Source organism: Macaca thibetana, chromosome 15 (genome assembly GCF_024542745.1).
Source record: "Macaca thibetana thibetana isolate TM-01 chromosome 15, ASM2454274v1, whole genome shotgun sequence".
Taxonomy (NCBI): Eukaryota; Metazoa; Chordata; class Mammalia; order Primates; family Cercopithecidae; genus Macaca; species Macaca thibetana.
The window spans coordinates 12,646,888-12,666,878 of NC_065592.1; the positions used below are offsets into that span (position 1 = coordinate 12,646,888).

The window sequence follows — 19,991 nt, forward strand, 5'->3', positions numbered from 1 at the left end:
ACTGCACTCTAGCCTGTCAACAGACGGAGACTGTGTCTGTCTCAAAACAAAAAAACAAAACAAACCTGCTCTTCAAGTCTAAAATTTTATGTTCTTTTTGTTCTTGAAAGTTTATTTCTAGTTCATTTCTCTCCCATATTATCCTAATGCAATATACTTTTATGCTCTACAAAAGGAATATATGGAAATTGAAAATTTGAAATTGTTTTTATTTCCTGTAATTATAAGGCTCTACATGTTTAATATTTCCTTCTGGACTAAACTATCATTATAGTTAGTCTAAAACTAACCAAAGCAATACAAAGACTTATTTTGATAAATAAAAATATACTTATTTTGACCATCAAATGCAGGTTTCATCGTGCACGCATTTCGTACTTGGGAGTGGGGTGACGGTACAGTGCCGATTAAAGGAGGTTTGGTTACCACCAGTATTTCATAACGTCTCTTGTTGGGCACCCAGGAGGGTCTCATACTTCAGGGCAATGAACCAGGTGGAAGTATCCCTTTCTTTCATAAAGTAAGAAAAGGGCAGGTAGGAAAGGGCAGGAAGGGAAAAGAAAACCAACACAATGCTTCCATCAGAGCCACTTTCTGGGGCAGGTGGATTTTAGGAAGGAGTACACATATATATAAGGAAAGCTGGCCAGTGAAAACCTTGAAACCATGCATACCTGAGTCCTCTTTGGAAAACCTTCAGCTACTCTGTGGAGTATGCGTCCCACCCCCAAGTTTGCAGAGTGCTGCCTTAAGTGATCAGGCTAACTCTGGTTACATTTTAACTTCTCTATGTGAGCATAGCATGGGAACCCCTCATACTGGGTGTGCCTAAAGACTTTTTCTGGGCTCAAAACAGGGCTCATTCGGGTAACCACTTCCATGTCACAATGACCTTTTGTAGCTACACAGACAACAAATCTGTCAATTATAGGATCTTTTAAGTTCAGATTAAAGAAATAAACTTAAGGGGGGTAGATACAGTTTACTTTTTATTTAGCATAACCTTTCTGGAGTGTAAGCCAGCAAATATTAACACACCCTTTGCCCAGATTACTAAAACTTATCTTGAGAAAATACTTACAGATAAATGTACAAAGATATCCACTACAGCCTTTTTTTTTTTTTTTTTTTTTTTTTTTTTTTTTTTTTTTTTTTTTTTGAGGCAGGGTCTCACTCTGTTGCCCAGGCTGAAGTGCAGTGGCATAATAATGGCTCACTGCAGCCTCAACCTCCCAGACTCAAGAGATCCTCCCACCTCAGCCACCTGCTGAGGCTGAGGTGGGAGGATCTCTTGAGCCTGGGAGGTTGAGGGCTGGAGGCTGAGGTGGGAGGATCTCTTGAGCCTGGGAGGTTGAGGCTGCAGTGAGCCATCATTACAGCCAGCCAATTTTTATATGTTTTGTAGAAACAGGGTTTTGCTATATTGCCCAGGGTAGTCTTGAACTCCTGAGCTCAAGTGATCCACCTACCTCCCAAAGTGCTGGCCCCTCAGTCCTACTGCCCCACTACGCCTGACCCCTTAGTCCTACTTATTAATAGAAAGAGAGAGAGAGAAAAAGAGAGAGAGAGAGAGAGAGATTAAATTTATGGCACATTTGTATAATGGAATATGATCATTTATTAAAAGATCATGTTGACGGGAAATATTTATTGACAAATCAAGGGGAAAATATTCATTATATACTATAAAAAAGGAAGAAAGGGCATTTTTTTCTTTTTATACACCATGAGCCTTTGTTTTATTATTTTAGTAAAAATACTCAAACACTGACATACATAGATGTAGGTATATACACAAGCACAGGAAAAAAGTACTAACATGACTATCATGTACAGTGGGGTTTAGAAGTAATTTCTGGTTTTGTGTTTCTTGTGTTTTCAGGTATCATCCAAATTGTTTTCAGATCAGCAAGTATTAGGATTTTTCAAATTCGAAAAATATACTTTTTAATGAATAAATTAAAAAAACAACAACAACAGAAAAAGCACTGGAAAGTCACTTAACAATCTTTATGAGTTTAAGTGCCAGGTCTTGTGCTGGGACCCAGAGCTATATGAGTGACCAATCCCATTACTGTACTCTATCTGAAGGGCATGGTTGACAGGTTTGAGAATGCTTAAAATAATTAAAATCAAACACTTTGTAAATCTCAAGCCACTGAAATTTCCCAAGCGGCTTTGCATTTAAGAAAAATTCCATGTTCAAAATAAAAAGCTAAACCATCTATAATGTCTCCACAGTCACTGAAAGCCAATTTATTAATTAGCTTTAATTGTATCTTACGTTTCAAATTCTGTCACTACATTTATTGATCATGTTAATAACAGCATTAAATAAAAGAGAAAAATTATTACTTAAAGGCAGCCTCTAAGAGGCAGAAGTGCAGAACTTTGTAGTTCATCCTTGACGTTGCTTCCGTGAATAAACTGCGTCAGGGAGAGGATCTGCACTTGTTTGGAAAGAAGCAGCTGACACTAAAACATCATTATTGAAATTAACAAACTGAAAATTTATGAAGCACAAATCTTAGAAAAATTTGCCATTGTGTTTCCCCATGTTTACTTGTGATGCATACTTTATGTACTGTGCCTAATTAAATGTAACAGATTATGAAATGTTGAAATGCTAAGTCATGTATAATGGAACATGGTAGCACATTTACATGGTAAACAATTTTACCTCTAACAAAGAGTTTCTCCCTAATCAATGTTTTCATCCCCATTATGTGATTCAATTTGAAGTGAGGGATGGAAGCCAGATACTGTTCAATTTTTAAAGTTAATGGTGTTAATAAATTCCAAATTTCACACCAGTCCTCTCCCTCCAGAAGGTACAGGTTTGATACAGTTTCTATAAGGACAGAAAGGCTGGGCACTCTGGATACACACACTGTGTGCATTCCTCTAAGAACTCTGAGGACAGCTGGATAAATGGGTTTGAGAGCCAAATGGACCTGTGTGTAAATCTCAGCTCTGCAATTTCCTGCCTATGTTACCTTAGACAAGTCATGCCATCTAAGGTTCTCCTTTCCTGGTCTACAAGGTGGAATAATGATACCTCCTCTTCATGGGGCTGTTGTGAACATTAAATGAGATGGCATGTTGAATACATAGGACTGTGCCAGGGATGTACCAGGCACTCAGTAAATGTTAGTTTTCCCTTTTCTTAAAACAAATCAGCAATAACAAAACCCTCTGAAGGCCAACGGCATACACGCCATGCTTACTTCCTGCAGTGCCTAAGGTCAGGACCCCTTTTCCCAGGAGCTTCAAGTTCTGGGCAAGCTGGCCCTGCCCCCAGTGCTGGTGAGACACTGGTAAGAGAGAACAGGCAGCAGCAAGAAGGGAAAAGGAGGTGAACTCCTACATACCTGAACAGAATAAAATTCCTACCGCAGAAGACCAAGAGCTCCCATCTGCCACACTCCTGCTGGGCTATTGCTCTGCACAAGTACCTGACAGCACTACCTGTATCCCTTCTCATCCGTGTCCCAACTCAGCAGGACAATGCACTGGACCTGGAATTTGCAGGAAACCTGAATTCCAATGCCACTTGTGCCTGTTTTCAAACAGTGGCCATTTGCAAAGAGCTCATTATGAGCCAGCTCTGTATTAGGAATTTTGCATGTATTATCTCATTTAACTGTTACAAAGACCCAATTTTACTGAAGCAAAAACTGAAGTCAAAAAGTTTATGTAACTCACCTAAGGTTACAAAGCCCGTTTCATTATGTCTTGCCTGATAAAACTTGTTTTCTCTTAATACTTAGTACAAGTTTTAAAAATTATTCTTTACTCAATTTCATTTCTTTTTCACTGTATTAAATGGTGAGGTCTACAAACTTATATTCTACCTTTTCAGTGCAAAATATTTCAGCTCCTTCATGGTTAAAATGTGGGCTAGCCCAAGAATCCACACATTTTTTTTTCTCTTCTAAGAAAACAAGTTGCAAATGTGGCCAGGTGCGGTGGCTCATGCCTGTAATCCTAACACATTGGGAAGCCAAAGTGGGTGGATCACCTGAGGTTAGGAGTTTGAGACCAGCCTGGTCAACATGGTGAAACTCCGTCTCCACTAAAAATACAAAAATTAGCCAGGCATGGTGGTGCACGCCTGTAGTCCCAGCTACTCAGGAGGCTGAGGCAGGAGAACTGTGGGAGAACCCGGGAGGTGGAGGTTGCAGTGAGCCGAAATCAAGCCATTGCACACCAGCCTGGGCAACACAGCGAGACTGTCTCAAAAAAAAAAAAAAAAAAAAAAAAGAGAGCGAGAGAGAGAGAAAAGAAAAGAAGTTGCAAATTTATCACAAATGACTTGAAAACCAACTTTTGGAAAATATCCCACTTTTAATGGGAGAACCGAACAAATAGAAATTCAGTTTCCATAGCATTTGAAATAATTTAAAACAGATTCCCTTGTCAAGTACAGTATTTTTTAAATTTGAGGCTGTGAAAAATTTTATTGCCATAATGTGCTGACACTCTTACAGTTCAGCTTTGCCCTTTCTCCTCTGCATGATAGACTGATAACTGCTCGTGACATTCACAAAGAGGCTCATCTGCAAAAGTGTATAAAACATCAGCCTTGTGGCCACAGTACATAGAAAATGGATGACACTGTTCAACTCCCTAAAACATGTGCTGAGGGGTGCCTCTAAATTACCACAGACAACATTTACAGTTAAGAGGTTTTTTTTCTTTAAAATTATTTTTCTTATTAGAAAAAAAATGTGGTAGGTATACAACTTAGTAGTTTTCCTTCCTAGGCTCTATGGAAAGCCTCTTTGACAGATTTTGAAACACTGACATCACAACTGTGGAACTGCCTCCCATCAGCTACGCTGAAAGGTGAAGCCATCTCCCAGGCAACACAGCAGCATCCCAGAATGAATGCACAGAGCACTCCAAATAACGATGGGCCAGACTTTTTGTTCTGACAAGTTTCAGGTAAATCTTATCTCTGTAAATAAAAACATCAACATGCATTCAGTGTCCTATGAAAAGAAATCCTACAGTCACATCTCTTGTTTAAGGGAAACGCTTATTTATTCAAACACCATTCCTCACCACATACCCACTGCAGTTTTCTTTTCTTTTCAAAAATCCAGAAAAATTTCATTTAATTGTTAAAGCGGGTATACCTATCCTCAAAAAGCATAGTAAGCTTTCAATATATATAATTAATTCTCATCAAAAATGAATCTCATGCATTTTTGGAGTAAAGAATACAAAATATATATATATGGTAGGTCCATCAGAGACTAAGAACAGACACACCCTCATGCCCCGCCCTGGATCTCACCTTCAGGGAGCCTGTGAATACTTAGCACGCTAGTTTGCCGGATGTCAGAAACTTTGTTCCCTCTTTCTTTTGGATCCTTTATAAGACTCTGTATGCCCAGCAAGAAAATGTAGGTTGAATGGATGACAACTGGCATTTAATGAACATTCATGAGACGCCAGGCCCTGTACTAGACACTCTTCATACATGATTTCATCAACCCCTGATCCCCTGAGCAAATTATCGTTATTCTCATTTTATAGATAAAAAATGACTCATTAAATAATTTGCTTAAGGTCACACTGTTACTAAATAGTGCTGGAGCAGAGTCTGAGTGACTTCTCCGCCTTCCTACACAGAACGTACGGTCATCTGAAGTTAAAATACCAGTTTATCAAAATACATGATATGAAAGGACAGCACTGGATGGGTGCGGTGGCTCATGCCTATAATTCCAGCACTTTGGGAGGCCGAGGCAGGAAGATGGTTTGAGCTTAGGAGTTTGAGACTAGCCTGGGAAATATGGTGAAACTCCATCTCTACAAAAAATACAAAAATTAGCCAGGCATGGTGGCTCATGCCTGTAGTCCTAGCTACTTGGGAGGCTGAGTTGGGAGGATCACTTGAGCCCAGGAGGCGGAGGTTGAACTGAATTTTCAGTCTTTTGCTATTATAAAGACTGGAGCAAGAAAAATTGTACCTAGATAATGTGTTTGTAGATTAAATTAGAAATGGACCTACTGTGTATGCGTGTGCATATATATATACACACACACGGATATACATGCACATATATACAGATATGTACAGTATATACATACATACACACACCACATACACATTCATGTATATATAATATATATTTAAAGCTATAAATTTCTTTCTAAACATGGCTTTAGCTGTACCCCATGAGTTTTGGTATGTTATCTTTTCACTGTCATTCAGTTATTTTCTAATTTCCATTGTGATTTCTTCATTAACCCAAGGGTTATATTGCTTAATTTCTAAACATATGGAATTTTATTTGGTTATCTGTTATTTTCTAGTTATCTGTGATTTCTAGTTTAATTCCACTGTAGTCAGAAAACATAGTCTGTTTTAAACTGTTTAAAATTTATTGAGAGGTGCTTTGTCCCAGAATATAGTCAACTTTCAAAATGTTCTATAAGTGCTTAAAATTAGAATGTATATTCTGCAGTTGTTGTAGTGTTTCTATATATGTCCATTAGGTCAAGTCTGCTAATTGTTAAAACCTTCTATATCTGTGCTACTCCAAAGTGTAGTTCCAGAACCATCAGCATCAGCATAATCTGGGAGCTGTAAATTGCCAGCCCCACTACATACACTTTGAATCAGAACCTCTGGGAATGGGGCCCAGAAATCTATATTCTAAAAGCTCTCCAGATCATTCTTATTTATGTATGCTAAAGTTTAAGAAGCACTGTTCTATGTCCTTACTGACTTATATGTATGTGTCTGCTTGTTCAGTTACAGAAAAGTGTGAAAATCTCCTATAGTGATTTTGAATTTGTCTATTTTTCTTTAAAATTGTATAAGTTTTGCTTTATGTTTTTTGAGCTTCCTTGAAGTGCTCTTTATCTGATATTATTAGATCAACACAAACTTTCTTTTGGCTATTGTGCACATTTACATTTTTTCATACTGCTATACTTTCTATGTCCTTATATTTTAAATATGTCTTTTAGAGAACACATAATTAAGTTTCATTTTTAAATCCTGACTCTATTACTTAGAGTATTAAATTCATTTACTTTAATGTGATTACTGACATATTTAGGTATAAGCCTATCATCTTACTAACTACTTCCTATTTACTTCCTATTTGTCCCACTTACTATGCATTTTTTCTTTTTCCCTTGCCATCTTTTAGACTGCTTATTTTAAAAAAAGTATTCTATGTCTCTGTCTCTCTTTATTAATTTGAAAGCTATATATTCTTTTACTTTTTTTTATGACTACCCTGGAGATTTACACTTTCTCGATCATTCAAGTCCAACATTAATTGGTACTTTTTCACTAATTGGTATTTTTGCCATCTTTTCCAGAAAACGTAAGAGTCTTGGAACAGTTACTCTCCTTTCATAACTTACAAGGCATTATTGTTGTATATTTTAAGTCTATACATACCGTAAGCAAAATAAGACATTATCTTTACTTTAAACAGTACTACTCACTTAGATTTACATACATATTTATCCTTTTCTTTGCTTTTCTACTCCTTCCTGTATCTCCTACCCTGTATCTGTAATCTTTTTATTTCTGTCTGCAGAACACATTTTTTGTATTTCCTTTAGAGAGAAAATGAGAAAAATTATTACAGTTTTTGACTGAAAATGTCTTTATTTCACCTCCACTATCAAAGGACATTTTTGGCAGGTACAGAATTCTAGGCTGACATTTAATCTGACTCATCTCTTTAAAGGTATCACTCTACTGTATTATGTCTTTATTGTTTCAGTTAAGAAATCAGTGGTCATTCAATTCTTGTTTTATTAAAGGCAAACTTACTTTTCCCACTGGCTGCTTTTGTTTCAACCATGTTTAGTGTGGATTCCTATTTATTTATTGTTTGGGGACTGGTGTTGTTCACAAGTCTAGGTCTTGGAATTTGCTATGGGTTTTGGAAAGTTTTCAGTCATTACATTGAAAATATTGCTTCTGACCCATTCTCACATTTGCTTCTGGGGCTCAATCACATGTATATTAGACTTTCTTACTGTATCCTCTATATCTCCTATTCTCTGTCTCCCAATTTTTCTATCCTATTGTCTCTGTATTCTTCAATATCATTATTTTCTTGTGATTCATCTTCCAGTCCACTAATTTTCCTTTCAGCAATGTCTAATCTTCTTTTAACTCAATCCAATGGGTTCCTAATTTTGATTCTAACATTTTTATTTGACCCTTTTTTTTATGGTTTCCAATTCGCTGACAGAATTGTCCAGTTTGTCTTTCCTCCATTATAGACATTAAGCATAGTTATTTTATAGTCCATGTCAGATTCCTTTATTTCCTATACTGTTTTGAGTCTGTTTCTATTGTCTGTTGTTTCTGCTGGTTTCTGTACCAGAAACATTGTCATGTTGTCTTGTATAGCTGTTTTTTTCTGATTGTGTGCCCAGTTTTTTTGTTTTCGTGTTTTTTTTTTTTTTTTTTTTTTTTTTTTTTTTGCTTTGTTTATAGAAACAATTTGAAGTCTAGGATGCTGCTATCTTTCTCCACAAAAAAAGTTTTGTATTTGATTTGTCCAAGCACCTATGAATAGCAGCAATCCAATGTCAAGGAATGAGGTATTCTAAGGTAGAATAGCAGATCTTCCATTAGGGTCTATTTCTGATGTGCTCGCTGCTAAGATGTAGCCCTAGCAGTTTAAGTCCTAACCCAAAGCAAAGGGAAAAAGGCAGCATCCTTTAGCAGGTCCTAGACACCAATTCACACCTTTTCACCCGTGAAAAGTTGTCTAAAGCCCTGCTTAAATTCTCAGCCTTTTAGCTACTACCTTAGAATTGGCAATGGAATCAGGGAAATGTCATTTCCCCCAGCCTTATTTTCTTATTATCTGCAGGTTCCCTGGGCAACTTCATCCATTCCCAGGGCCTCAACTAGGAACTTAAGTGAATGACCTCCAAGCTGTATCTTTAACCTTGACCTTTCTTCTAAGTTATATTTCCAAACTGAACATTTCCCAACAGATGCTGAAGGCAATGTGAACCTAGCATAACTGCTGCCAAGATTTAATGTCCCCTCCATCAAACTAGCTTTTCCTTATGTGTTTCCTATATCAGTTAATAATATCACCATCTTCAATAAATGTCTATGTGCTGGACACACTGTGCTAGGCATTAAGAATATAAGGGTGAATAAGATAGTAGTTCTGGCCAAAATCAAGTTTACCATCTATCAGGGGAACAGTATTTAACAAATCATTATTTAGTTACGATCATGGGGAAAAGAAGTTATGAGAATATACAATGGAGGATAGGAACTGGAAGTATCACAGAAAGCCTTCTTGAAGAAATGATATTTGAAGTGAGCTTTGAAGGAGTAGAAATTAATAAGATGTCTGTATGTGTTTGGCAGGGGGCAGGGAGAGACAATTCCAAGCAGGAGAAACTGCATAACAATAATTACTATTATATCTTCACTTACTCTGTGATAGGCACTTTGCCAGGTGCTTTACACATGTTTTATCTTACTGAAACTCCCGTAACCCTAGGAAGTACACGCTATTTTTTTTTTCTTTTTGAGACGGAGCCTCACTCTGTTGCCCAGGTTGGAGTGCAGTGGCATAATCTCGGCTTACTGCAAACTCTGCCTCCTGGATTCAAGCAATTCTCCTGCCTGAGCCTCCTGAGTAGCTAGGACTACAGGTGTTGCACCACCATGCCCGGCTAATTTTTTGTATTTTTAGTAGATACGGGGTTTCACCATGTTGGCCAGGCTAGTATTGAACTCCTGAGCTTGAGCAATCTGCCCGCCTCAGCCTCCCAAAGTGCTGGGATTACAGGTGTGAGCCACCATGCCTGGCCAGTACACGCTATTTTTATCCCAACTACACACATGAGGAAAGGAGGCACAGTGAGGTAAAACGACTTGCCCAAGGTCACTGAGCTAATAAACTGGGGAGGAGCTGGGGTTTTAGTTCAGGATTCTCTGAGTCTTCACAGTCTGTAGCCTTAAGTCTTATAATAAAATCCCTCACCCCCCACATAACAACACAGGCTCCAGACTTATTAAACTGTTTTCCTAACATAACTGTTTTTTGCTTCTGAGTTTCCTCTGCTTAGAATACCCTTTCTCCCAAAGTCTTATTCATCCTTCTCCAGGTTCTACACATCATTTTCTCTAGAAGGTCTTTCCTGATCCTCTCAGTAGAAAGTAAACCCCTCTTTGTACTATATTCCTCACATGGCATCCATTTGTGCCTGTGTGCTTCCTCAGGTAACTTTTATATTCTGTCAGTAACACATCTGTCTGTTTCCCCCAACAAATTCAATACTTCTTGGGGAGAAGAACCCTATCTTACTGACCTTTCTTTGCCACAGTGCCAGGCATAGTGCCTAACATATAGTAGGCACTAAGTACCTATTGAGCAAATTAGGAAAATAGCCAAAAATCCTGGTATTTGATCTAGCCAAAGGTACTTTAAACTTATTTAAACTGTAGTTTCTACTCTCAAAACCCATACTTATTTAGAAAAATGTGTTCTCCACATAGCTGACAGAAGAATTGGGAGAGGAGAGAAATCAAAAGAGAAGAAACAAGGAAAGCCCAGGAGCATCTCTGGAGAAGGTTTCTGGATGCAAACATCGAAGAATCAACAGAAGTGGGAAGTCAGGAGGCTTGAGCGTGGAGCCTGTTCTGACCAGGTGTCTTCACCCTTTGGACTACATTGTCTATCTTCTGTTCACTCCTCCCTAACCGCTGTATACCCTGTCATGGGCCCCAGAAGGCTGCCCTGGGTGCCCTCAGGCTTCTGGCCAATAGTAGGCACTGGCAGCAGATGGGAAGGGAAAAGAGTGAGATCACAGTATTTGTTTTCCTGACTCCTGCACTATAAGGCTGCCTTTTCTCAGGTCTCAGTCACTGGCCTTCTCCACACACCTCCTCTGTCTTCAGATCTACTGACCTTGCCCTCATCTCTTCAGGCCAAGTGGGTAACAGAACCAATCACTAGTATTATCCTTTGTGGTTTCCCTACACTGTGTCCACACTATTGTAAATGGTCACTTGCTCAGTGACCTTGGGCAAGTTGTTTTACCTCACTTATAAAGTGTCCTCCAATTATTCCAGTTTGAGTGTGGCATCTGTTTTCTACTGGGACCCTGGCTTATTTATTGACCTATTAGCCTCAAATGCCTCATGGAAGCCAGGCCAACGGAAAGGTTAGACACAGTGCTGAGACTAGCATGAGAAAAACTGGTAAGAATACTCAACTGGAAGGAAGAAGAGAAGGAATAGGTAAAAGAAGGCAAAGGGGACAAAAAATGGAGGAACCACAATTTTGATTACGACTTCTTCCAGGTATAGGGAAACTCCAAAACACTAAATCTAAGCTGGAAATTGTCTCTCTCTCTCTCTTTTTTTTTTTTTTTTTGAGACAGAGTCTCACTCGGTAGCCCAAGCTGGAGTGCAGTGGCATGATGTTGGCTCAATGCAACCTCCGCATCCAGGCTCAAGTGATTCTCCTCCCTCAGCCTCCTGAGTAGGTGGGACTACAGGCACGTGCCACCACGCCTGGCTAATTTTTTGTATTTTAGTAGAGACGAGGTTGCCCAGGTAGTTTTGAACTCCTGAGCTCAGGCGATCTGCCCGCCTCAACCTCCCAAAGTGCTGGGATTACAGGTGTGAACCACCATGCCCAGCCGGAAAAATTGTCTCTTTATCCTTTGTTTGGGTATCATATCAACTGCGTGTTAGAGATTTCCTCAAGATAGTCAATTCTAAAATAAATATAATATCTGATATTGCTGGAGCAAGCTTTAAGCACCACACTAATCATGGTGCTGATTGTCTGTAGAGAACAACAACAGCAACAAAAAAATCAGAAGCTCCTCTGTTTTCTTTAAATCTTGCAGATATGCCTCATCTGTACTTGGTGCTACAGCATCCTCAAAGCTCCCATCTTTTTACAACCTGCTCTTTTATTCTCGGCACACTGTTTAATGATGTCCCACCTCCACTGGGATACACAATCAGAGCTTTTAGAACAGAGGGTCTGTAGCTTTCTTTTAAGACATGTGAAAGAATCGTTTTAACAAAATAAGTTGCCTTTTCCTTCAACTTGTTTCTGGTTTACCAACTGCATACTTGCAGTAGAAATCTACTTCTGCCTTCTGTCTACTGCCAAAGCAACTGAAAAGGCTTTTATGTATAGCTGAAAAAAAGTACTGTAATTTGATAGTCATCTTCTTTTTTCCTGCTCTAATTATTATTTTAACGGGCTTCTTCTTATTTTAATAGTTTTTTTAATAAGGAAATCTTACTTACAAATTTTAATTAGCTTACTGAATATTCACTGCTTTGGAATAAGTAGTTTAATGAGTAAAGAGACCTCAGACTACTAACTAGCCTAGAGTCTCTAAAGTAGCTTAGCAGGAAAATGATGCAGCCCTAGTGATATAAGCCAAGGTCTGTACCTCACAAACCAGTACTCTGCAGCCTGGACCCTGGGGATGAATGAATCACATTGCCTCTTGCAGGAAAAAAAGTAAGACTTCAGTTTCTCCCCCTTTATTAAGAATCTCTGTGTAAAAATCCCCAAGTCCCCTACTCACTAAGGCTTGTGACCCCTGTCAAATCACTTAACTTCTCTGAACTTCAGTTTCCTCACCTGAATGGGTGAGATTGTGTTGGTATCTACATTAGACTATTATAAAAGCAGGTCTTATTTGCCACTTTAAGAGCTCTAAAATATGTTGATTGAATGAATAAATGAATGAGTCTTAATGCTGTCACTTAATCTCTCTACCATTTCTGGTTCTCATTTGTTTTTGTTTTTAAATCAATCCTTTCTTTACAGTACATTTCAATTACGGTAGAAATGAAGAATAAGTTAACATTTTTCATTCTAAAAACACCTAGCAGAGAAAATACAGCCAGTTACTCAAATTCAAAATTGGAATTAGGAGAAGAATGAAGTTTTTTATGGCTTAATAACTCAAATAATCAATGTAAATTAGCTCTATTCCAAAAAATAAAATTATACTAATATCTGCTCTACTAATTAAGAGTATGTGACAATTTAAGTATGATTCTCAGTGCATATGACATGTGAAATAGTTTCTTCTTTTGTCAATTTTCAGGATGTTAGGTAAAAGGGGAACTCCAGCTTACTTAATCAAAGCAAGTCAAGAAATCAGAAATTTCAAATTCTGGTTTAGCAAATCTCTTTCTCACACATCCTACATCCAACCTATCAGGAAACCCTGTACCTTCACAATTTATCCAGAACCCAGTCACATTTCATCATTTCTATAACAAATACTCACTTGAGTGAACACTCAAGTGTACCCCAACTGATATCTCTGCTTTCCCTTGCCTCCCAGGGTCTATTGTCAGTATAGCTGCCATGGTGATCCTATAAAACTTAAGTCAGATCCATGTCACTCCTCAGTTCCCCATCTCACAGTGAAAGCCCAAGTCATCACCACGGCCTAGAAGGCCCATGAACCATTTATTTCTTCCCCAGCATCTTTAACTTCATCGCCTACTACTTGCTCCCTTGCTTAGGGCACTTCTACCTCAGGGCCTCTGTACTTGCTGTTCCCTCTGCTAGAATGTTCCTCACTGATTATCCACATGACTTGTCTTCATCTCCTTCAATCTAACCAAAAGATACCTCCTCAGGAGGGGCTTTCTTTACCACCCTATTAAAAATTGCATCCTCTAACTCCTTCCCTCCTTTATTCGTCAAGACTAACTATCACTTCGTAACTATCTTGTTTACTTATCTGTATACTCCCACAAAAATGTAATTCCATGAGGGCAGGCTTGTTTTTGTTTTGTAAGCAAACTCTTTAGTCAAATAAAATAAAAATATACAAAAAAGGGCCACACATCATAGGTAAAGAGTTTAATGAATTTTCATAAAGTGAACATACCCATGGAACTACCACTTAGATCGAGAAATACTTCTTCCTCCTTCCAATCACCATTCCCCCAAAGATAACTATTAATCTGATTTCTAACCCCAAGGTTAATTTTGCTTGTTTTTCTATTTTTTATAAATGAAATCAAGTTGGTTTTTCCATTTTTTATAAATGAAATCAAGCACTTCTTTTACTTAGCATTATGTAGTTACATGTGGTTATAGTTCATTCATTCTCATTGTTAAATAACATTCCAAATATACATAAATATACCACACATAAATATATCATACATAAATATTCCAAATATACATAAATATACCTATTTTCCTATTGATGGACATTTGCATTGTTTCTAGTTTTGGCTATTATGGATACTGTTACTAAGGATATTCCTATAGATATCTTTCAGTGAGTATATGTACACATTTCTATCAGTTAGGACACGGGTCTGTCTGGTTAAGTTCACTGATGTCTCTTTCATCCCTAGCATAGTATTCGGCACATAATCAGCATTATTCAATAAATATTTGTTAAACGAATGGAAACAGTCTTTTTAAATTCTATTATTTAGATTTAATAACTGACATGAGACTTTCTTGCCTTATATATGCAGGTTTGTAATGCATAATAATTAATCTCTGTAAACCTGCCACTAAAATTAAGAAAGACTATTAGTAACACTGAAACTCCTTGATTGTTCTTTCTTGATCCCATATCATTGGATTCTTCTTTTTTTTTTTTTAGATGGAGTTTTGCTCTTGATGCCCAGGCTGGAGTGCAAAGGCATGATCTCGGCTCACCCCACAACTTCCACCTCCTGGATTCAAGTGATTCTCCTGCCTCAGCCTCCTGAGTAGGTGGGATTACAGGTGTGCACCACCACGCCTGGCTACTTTTTGTATTTTTAGTAGAGGCAAGGTTTCTCCATGTTGGTCAGGCTGGTCTCAAACTCTCGATCTCAGGTGATCCACCCGTCTTGGCCTCCCAAAGTGCTGGGATTACAGGCGTGAGCCACCACACCCGGCCCTTTTTAAATTTTATTATTGCCTTTCTTCCTTTATGTTTAACCATATATAAGTGTCCCCTGACAATATGCTGTTTAGCTTGCTTGGTTTTAAACTTTGTAAAAATGTTATGTTACGTGTATTCTCCAATTTGCATTTTTCACTCAACATGAATTGATACATGTAGATCACTCTTTTTCCACTGCTGTATAGTGTTCTATTGTGGGATTATAACAAAGCATATTTATTCATTTCTCCGGTCTGTGGACAAATGGTTTGTTTCAAATTTTTTGCCATTTCAAACAATGTTACTATGAATGTTCTTACCAGTGTTTCCTGAAATACAGACAAGAGGTATTCTAGAAATTGTGGGTTGAATGGTATATGCATGTTTAAATTTATAAAATAATGTCAGAAGTTTTCCGAAGTGACTATATCAATTTACATCCCTACCACCAATATTATAAGGGCTCCTACTGCTACACATTCTTGGTAGCAGAATGTGCCAAACTAGGAAATGTAAGTTATTTCACTGCAATTTTTAAATCACATTTTCCTGATAGCTAATAAGAATGAGGATCTTTTCATACAATTGACCATTTCTATTTTTTCTTCCATGAAATCCTTCTTTTGACTCTCTTGCCTATTTTTGAAATAGGTTTTTTGCCTTTTCTTATTAATTTATAGGCACTCCTTATATTTTATGTTTTAATCCTCTGTTGTTTATACACTTGTAAGTATCTTCTTGCAGTCTGTGGACTGTCCCCACAGTTTAGAAAATATTTTATTTGAAAATAATTTCAAACGTGCAAAAAAGCTGCAACAATAAAAATGACATAAAGAGATATCTGTATATGCCCTTCCCCTATTATTAACATTTTCCCCCATTTGTTTTATCTTTGTGGGCACTCATGTTCTCTCTGTGTGTGTATGTCTGTTCATATACACACATACACACATATACATGCAAACACACATTTTTTTTTTCTGAACATTTGAGGCTAAGTTACATACATCATGGTCCTTTACCCCTAAGTCAGTCAGTGTGTATTTGCTAAGTCTAGAGAGATTCTCTCACATAACCATAGTACAATTATCAATTTCAACTTACTTCAGTAAATTTAACCCAACAATATCCTTTATGGTATGGTTTTCCCTACAGTACAGAATCCAATCTAGGGTAAAGTATTGAAATTACTTGTCATATCTCTTTAGCTTCTTTTAATCTAGAACATTTCCATGGCCTTTCTTGGATGTTTTTAAAGAATAATGCTCCCTCCCCGCTTCTGTCCTCAATAGAACATTCCTCATTTGGGATTTGTCTGGTGTTGTCTTGTGATTAGATTCAGGTTATGTTCTTGGATGAAGTACTACACCTAATGTCTGTCTGCTCCTCCTTGGTGATGTTGATTCTGATCACTTGGTCAAGTTTTTGTTCCATTTCTTCACTTTATTATTACTTTTTAAAAATCTCTTGCAACTTGTTCTTCATCTAAATTTTCCTCTAGATATAATATCTATTGATAATTATATCTGATCCAATCTTTACTCAATGGTTGTATCACGTTGATGTTTTCAGTCTTTATTAAGTACCTTGATAAACAAAAGTTCTACCATTGAATCTATCAATCTTTTCTTTTGTTCCTTACACATTTTATGTCCTGTTTAAGAAATTCTAGCCTGCCCTTACAGCACTAAAGATATTGCCTTACATTTCTTCTGAAGTTTCCCTATTATTATAAGCAGTTGCAGTAAATAATAAATCACAGTTTCATATATTCTACATCTAGTAAATATAGTATTATTCCAGTTGCCTGTTTTCAGGGGGTTTCAATATTTTTGAAGTTAGTTTTCTCTATGAACAATTTCTGGATTCTAAATTTCATTGTATTTCAGTATGATTTACATTTTAAACAATATTTTTTTCTCTTTTGAAAGTAGTTAGCCAGGTGCAGTGGTTCATGCTTGTAATCCCAGCACTTTGGGAGGCTGAGGCTGGAGGATCACTTGAGGCCAGGAGTTCAAGACCAGCTTGGACAACAGGGTGAAACCCTGTCTGTACAAAAAAATTAAAAAATTAGCTGGGTGTGGTGGCATGCCTGTAGTCCTAGCAATCAGGAGGCTGAGGCAGGAGGATTGCTTGAGCCCAGGAGTTCAAAGTTACAGTTCAAACATACCCTGCACTGCAGCCTGTGCGACAGAGTGAGACCCTGTCTTAAAAAAAGAAAAAGAAAAAGCAGTTGACCTGTCAGGCCTGGAACAGAAATCCTTTGCTTTCACTTTTTAAAAACTTAAACAAAAGGCCATTAATTTATAAGCATAAAATTTATAAGCATAACTTATTTCTGAAATTCTGTGTTTGAAAGGCTGACCTGGAAGAAACAAGGTCAGAAAGTTTGCTTTTTAGACAAAGTAATAGAGCTATATCTATATTATTTCTACCTCTGTACCTTTTTCTCAGCAATTGCTTAAAAAAAAAATCAAAACATAATAAAGCTATTTTTCCATAGAAAACAAGTGAAATAAATTTAGTAATTAACTATTTTAAAAAACACACACTGGTAAATGGGTTCCTAGCCTATTTTAGAAGTTAAAACTCCCTAGTTTAGAATAGCCAGAAGGAAACCTTTTTATCACTTATTCCACAAGTGTGTACTGAGCACACTCTACACTACACACAAAGTGTGAAGTACTACAGCTAATGAAAACTCCAGATTTCATTGTTTTTGAAATAGATGATATTAATCTGTGTTATTCTCTAATGGTGCAGATATTATAGAAGTGTTTTTAAAAAAAGAGTGGAAGCAAGAAAATACCTTAAATTCATCCATAAACATTCAAATTCTAAGTCAGAGAGTGGTTGTGAGAACAGGAAAACCAGACGTGGCATCATCATCTGGTGTTTGGCATGAACCTAATCCTTTCATTAATGTTCAGGGAAAAGGCACTCACCATAAAACCCTACTTGAAACGATTCTTCTTTTAATTTTGTCTTCTCCAGCTAACCCAGCATATCATACTATTCCTCCATATTTCATATGGAAGTAAGTAACCCAGTTTGTAATGTTTTATATAATATATGTCTATGTAAGCTGGTAATCCAAATCAGTTATATTCCATTTCTAACTGCGTACAAAGAAATCAAGATATACCATTTCATAAGAGAAATGACAATAAACCTTGAATGAAATCTTAGTTATGAATCAAAGCTTGCTCTTGAGTTTCTACAGAAAATAATGCCAAAAGAGGAGCTGGAAATCATCTTACACCCAGGCCCTATTCCCTTAAATAACAATGACTTCATACACTGACATGAGACCCTCATTGGAACTTGAAGGGGATCTTGAACTTTATCTACAGCACGAGTATTTATTTAGAAACTACTTATAAAAATGGTTTCATGTGACCCCTAGTGAACACTGAAATTTTTGACAAGGGTCAGCTTTTCCTTAAGTTTCACTACAAAAACTGGTTGGTAAACTGCTGCTTTTGCATGCTATAAAGAAATGCTCTTCAAATGTCATCTATTAACAATAACATGAACATTTAAATAAATTTGTATTTTAGAGGTAATGCTAATAGGATATATTTATGTTCTAAAGAGGTACAGGTGTTTGCTAATTTATTTGTTTCCAATCCTCAGTCCAAATACCAGTCTATTTGACTAAAACTGAATGTATTTTTGTTAGAATATGACAACTAACTTCAGGGTCAGAAATTATTACAAATAAACTTTTTTTTAAAACCCCAAAACCAAAAACCCTGAAAGCATGAATTTAATTCTCGTGTTTAATGGATAACAAGGAAGCAAAGAAATCCCGGGGACTCAAACATTGTAGTATGTTACCAAGAAAGGGCCTGGTGAATTCCTCAAAGCTTTCACCAAAGAGTTATACTAAATTTCCTTTCAGCAACAAAATAAATTGGTTTCTTGCTGGTAGAAGCTTAGGTCAGTCATCTAAATCAGTGAAATCAGGAATACATGCCATTTACTGGAGAGTCACTTAAGTGTAAACTGTCTCTCTCCCCATGGCATGTTTATGTCCTCTCTAGAGAAGATTTACAATGGGGAATGGGGGTGGTGGTGGTCTTGATTCCTTGCCACTTAGGGTTTTTAAAAATTATCAAAGGTTGGGTGGGCGCGGTGGATCAAGCCTGTAATCCCAGCACTTTAGGAGGCCAAGACGGGCGGATCACGAGGTCAGGAGATCGAGACCATCCTGGCTAACCTGGTGAAACCCCGTCTTTACTAAAAAAATACAAAAAAAACTAGCCGGGCGAGGTGGCGGGCCCTATAGTCCCAGGTACTCCAGAGGCTGAGGCAGAAGAATGGCGTGAACCCGGGAGGCGGAGCTTGCTGTGAGCCAAGATCCGGCCACTGCACTCCAGCCTGGGCGACAGAGAGAGACTCTGTCTCAAAAAAAAAAAAAAAAAAAAAAAAAATTATCAAAGGTTTAAAATCTTGCCTAAAACTGTAGAAATATCTACATTTTCTTTGTATCTTTTTTGATGATAGAACATTTGGATATGAAATTTGATTATAACGCCCTGAGGGAGGAATGGGGTTCCTGTATCCACAGGGAACAAGACAGACCCATGGGTCCTTTCTCACCTGTGACACTGTGATGCTGCATTTCTTGGCCAGCTCCTCTTTGGCTTCTTCACTGGGGTAGGGGTTGCTGAGGTGTGAGTAAAAATATTCATTCAAGATTTCTGTGGCCTGTTTACTGAAGTTACGCCTTTTCCGTCTATGATAAGAGTGAAAAAAAAAGAATTGCAGTTACAATCAACATTAACCTAAGAGGGATAGGTTAATTAGGATGATACCAAAAAAGTAGATTTCTCTTTTTAAACATCCTTAAGTTCTAATTTATTTCTATAATATTGTAAGTTATGTTCTAGACATCCTCCAAAGCATTATCCAACTCATTTTAAGATGTAGGATCACTGAGAAAAATACCAGACTATGAAACACAATTAATTGTGCTTCATTCTTCGAGGACCTAATATTTTAGGTATTCAATGAAGATCCAGTGAGAACAAACAAGGTCTATCAGAGAGCTTACAGGGAAGAGGACTGGGCAGAGGAAG

General features: G+C 37.4%; 1 protein-coding gene across 3 annotated transcripts in view; it reads right to left on the reverse strand.

The window, feature by feature from the left end:
• The window catches only part of PBX3 (PBX homeobox 3), a 225,067-nt gene that overhangs the window by 13,139 nt on the left and 191,937 nt on the right, over positions 1 to 19,991 (reverse strand). For 2 of the 3 annotated variants that reach the window (XM_050760555.1, XM_050760556.1), the window contains exon 5: positions 19,513 to 19,648. In XM_050760555.1, coding sequence (XP_050616512.1) covers positions 19,513 to 19,648 — 136 coding nt within the window. Of the gene's footprint in view, positions 1 to 3,465; positions 3,469 to 5,330; positions 5,391 to 19,512; positions 19,649 to 19,991 lie in introns of all 3 variants that reach the window. The other variant, XM_050760557.1, reaches the window with a different exon arrangement.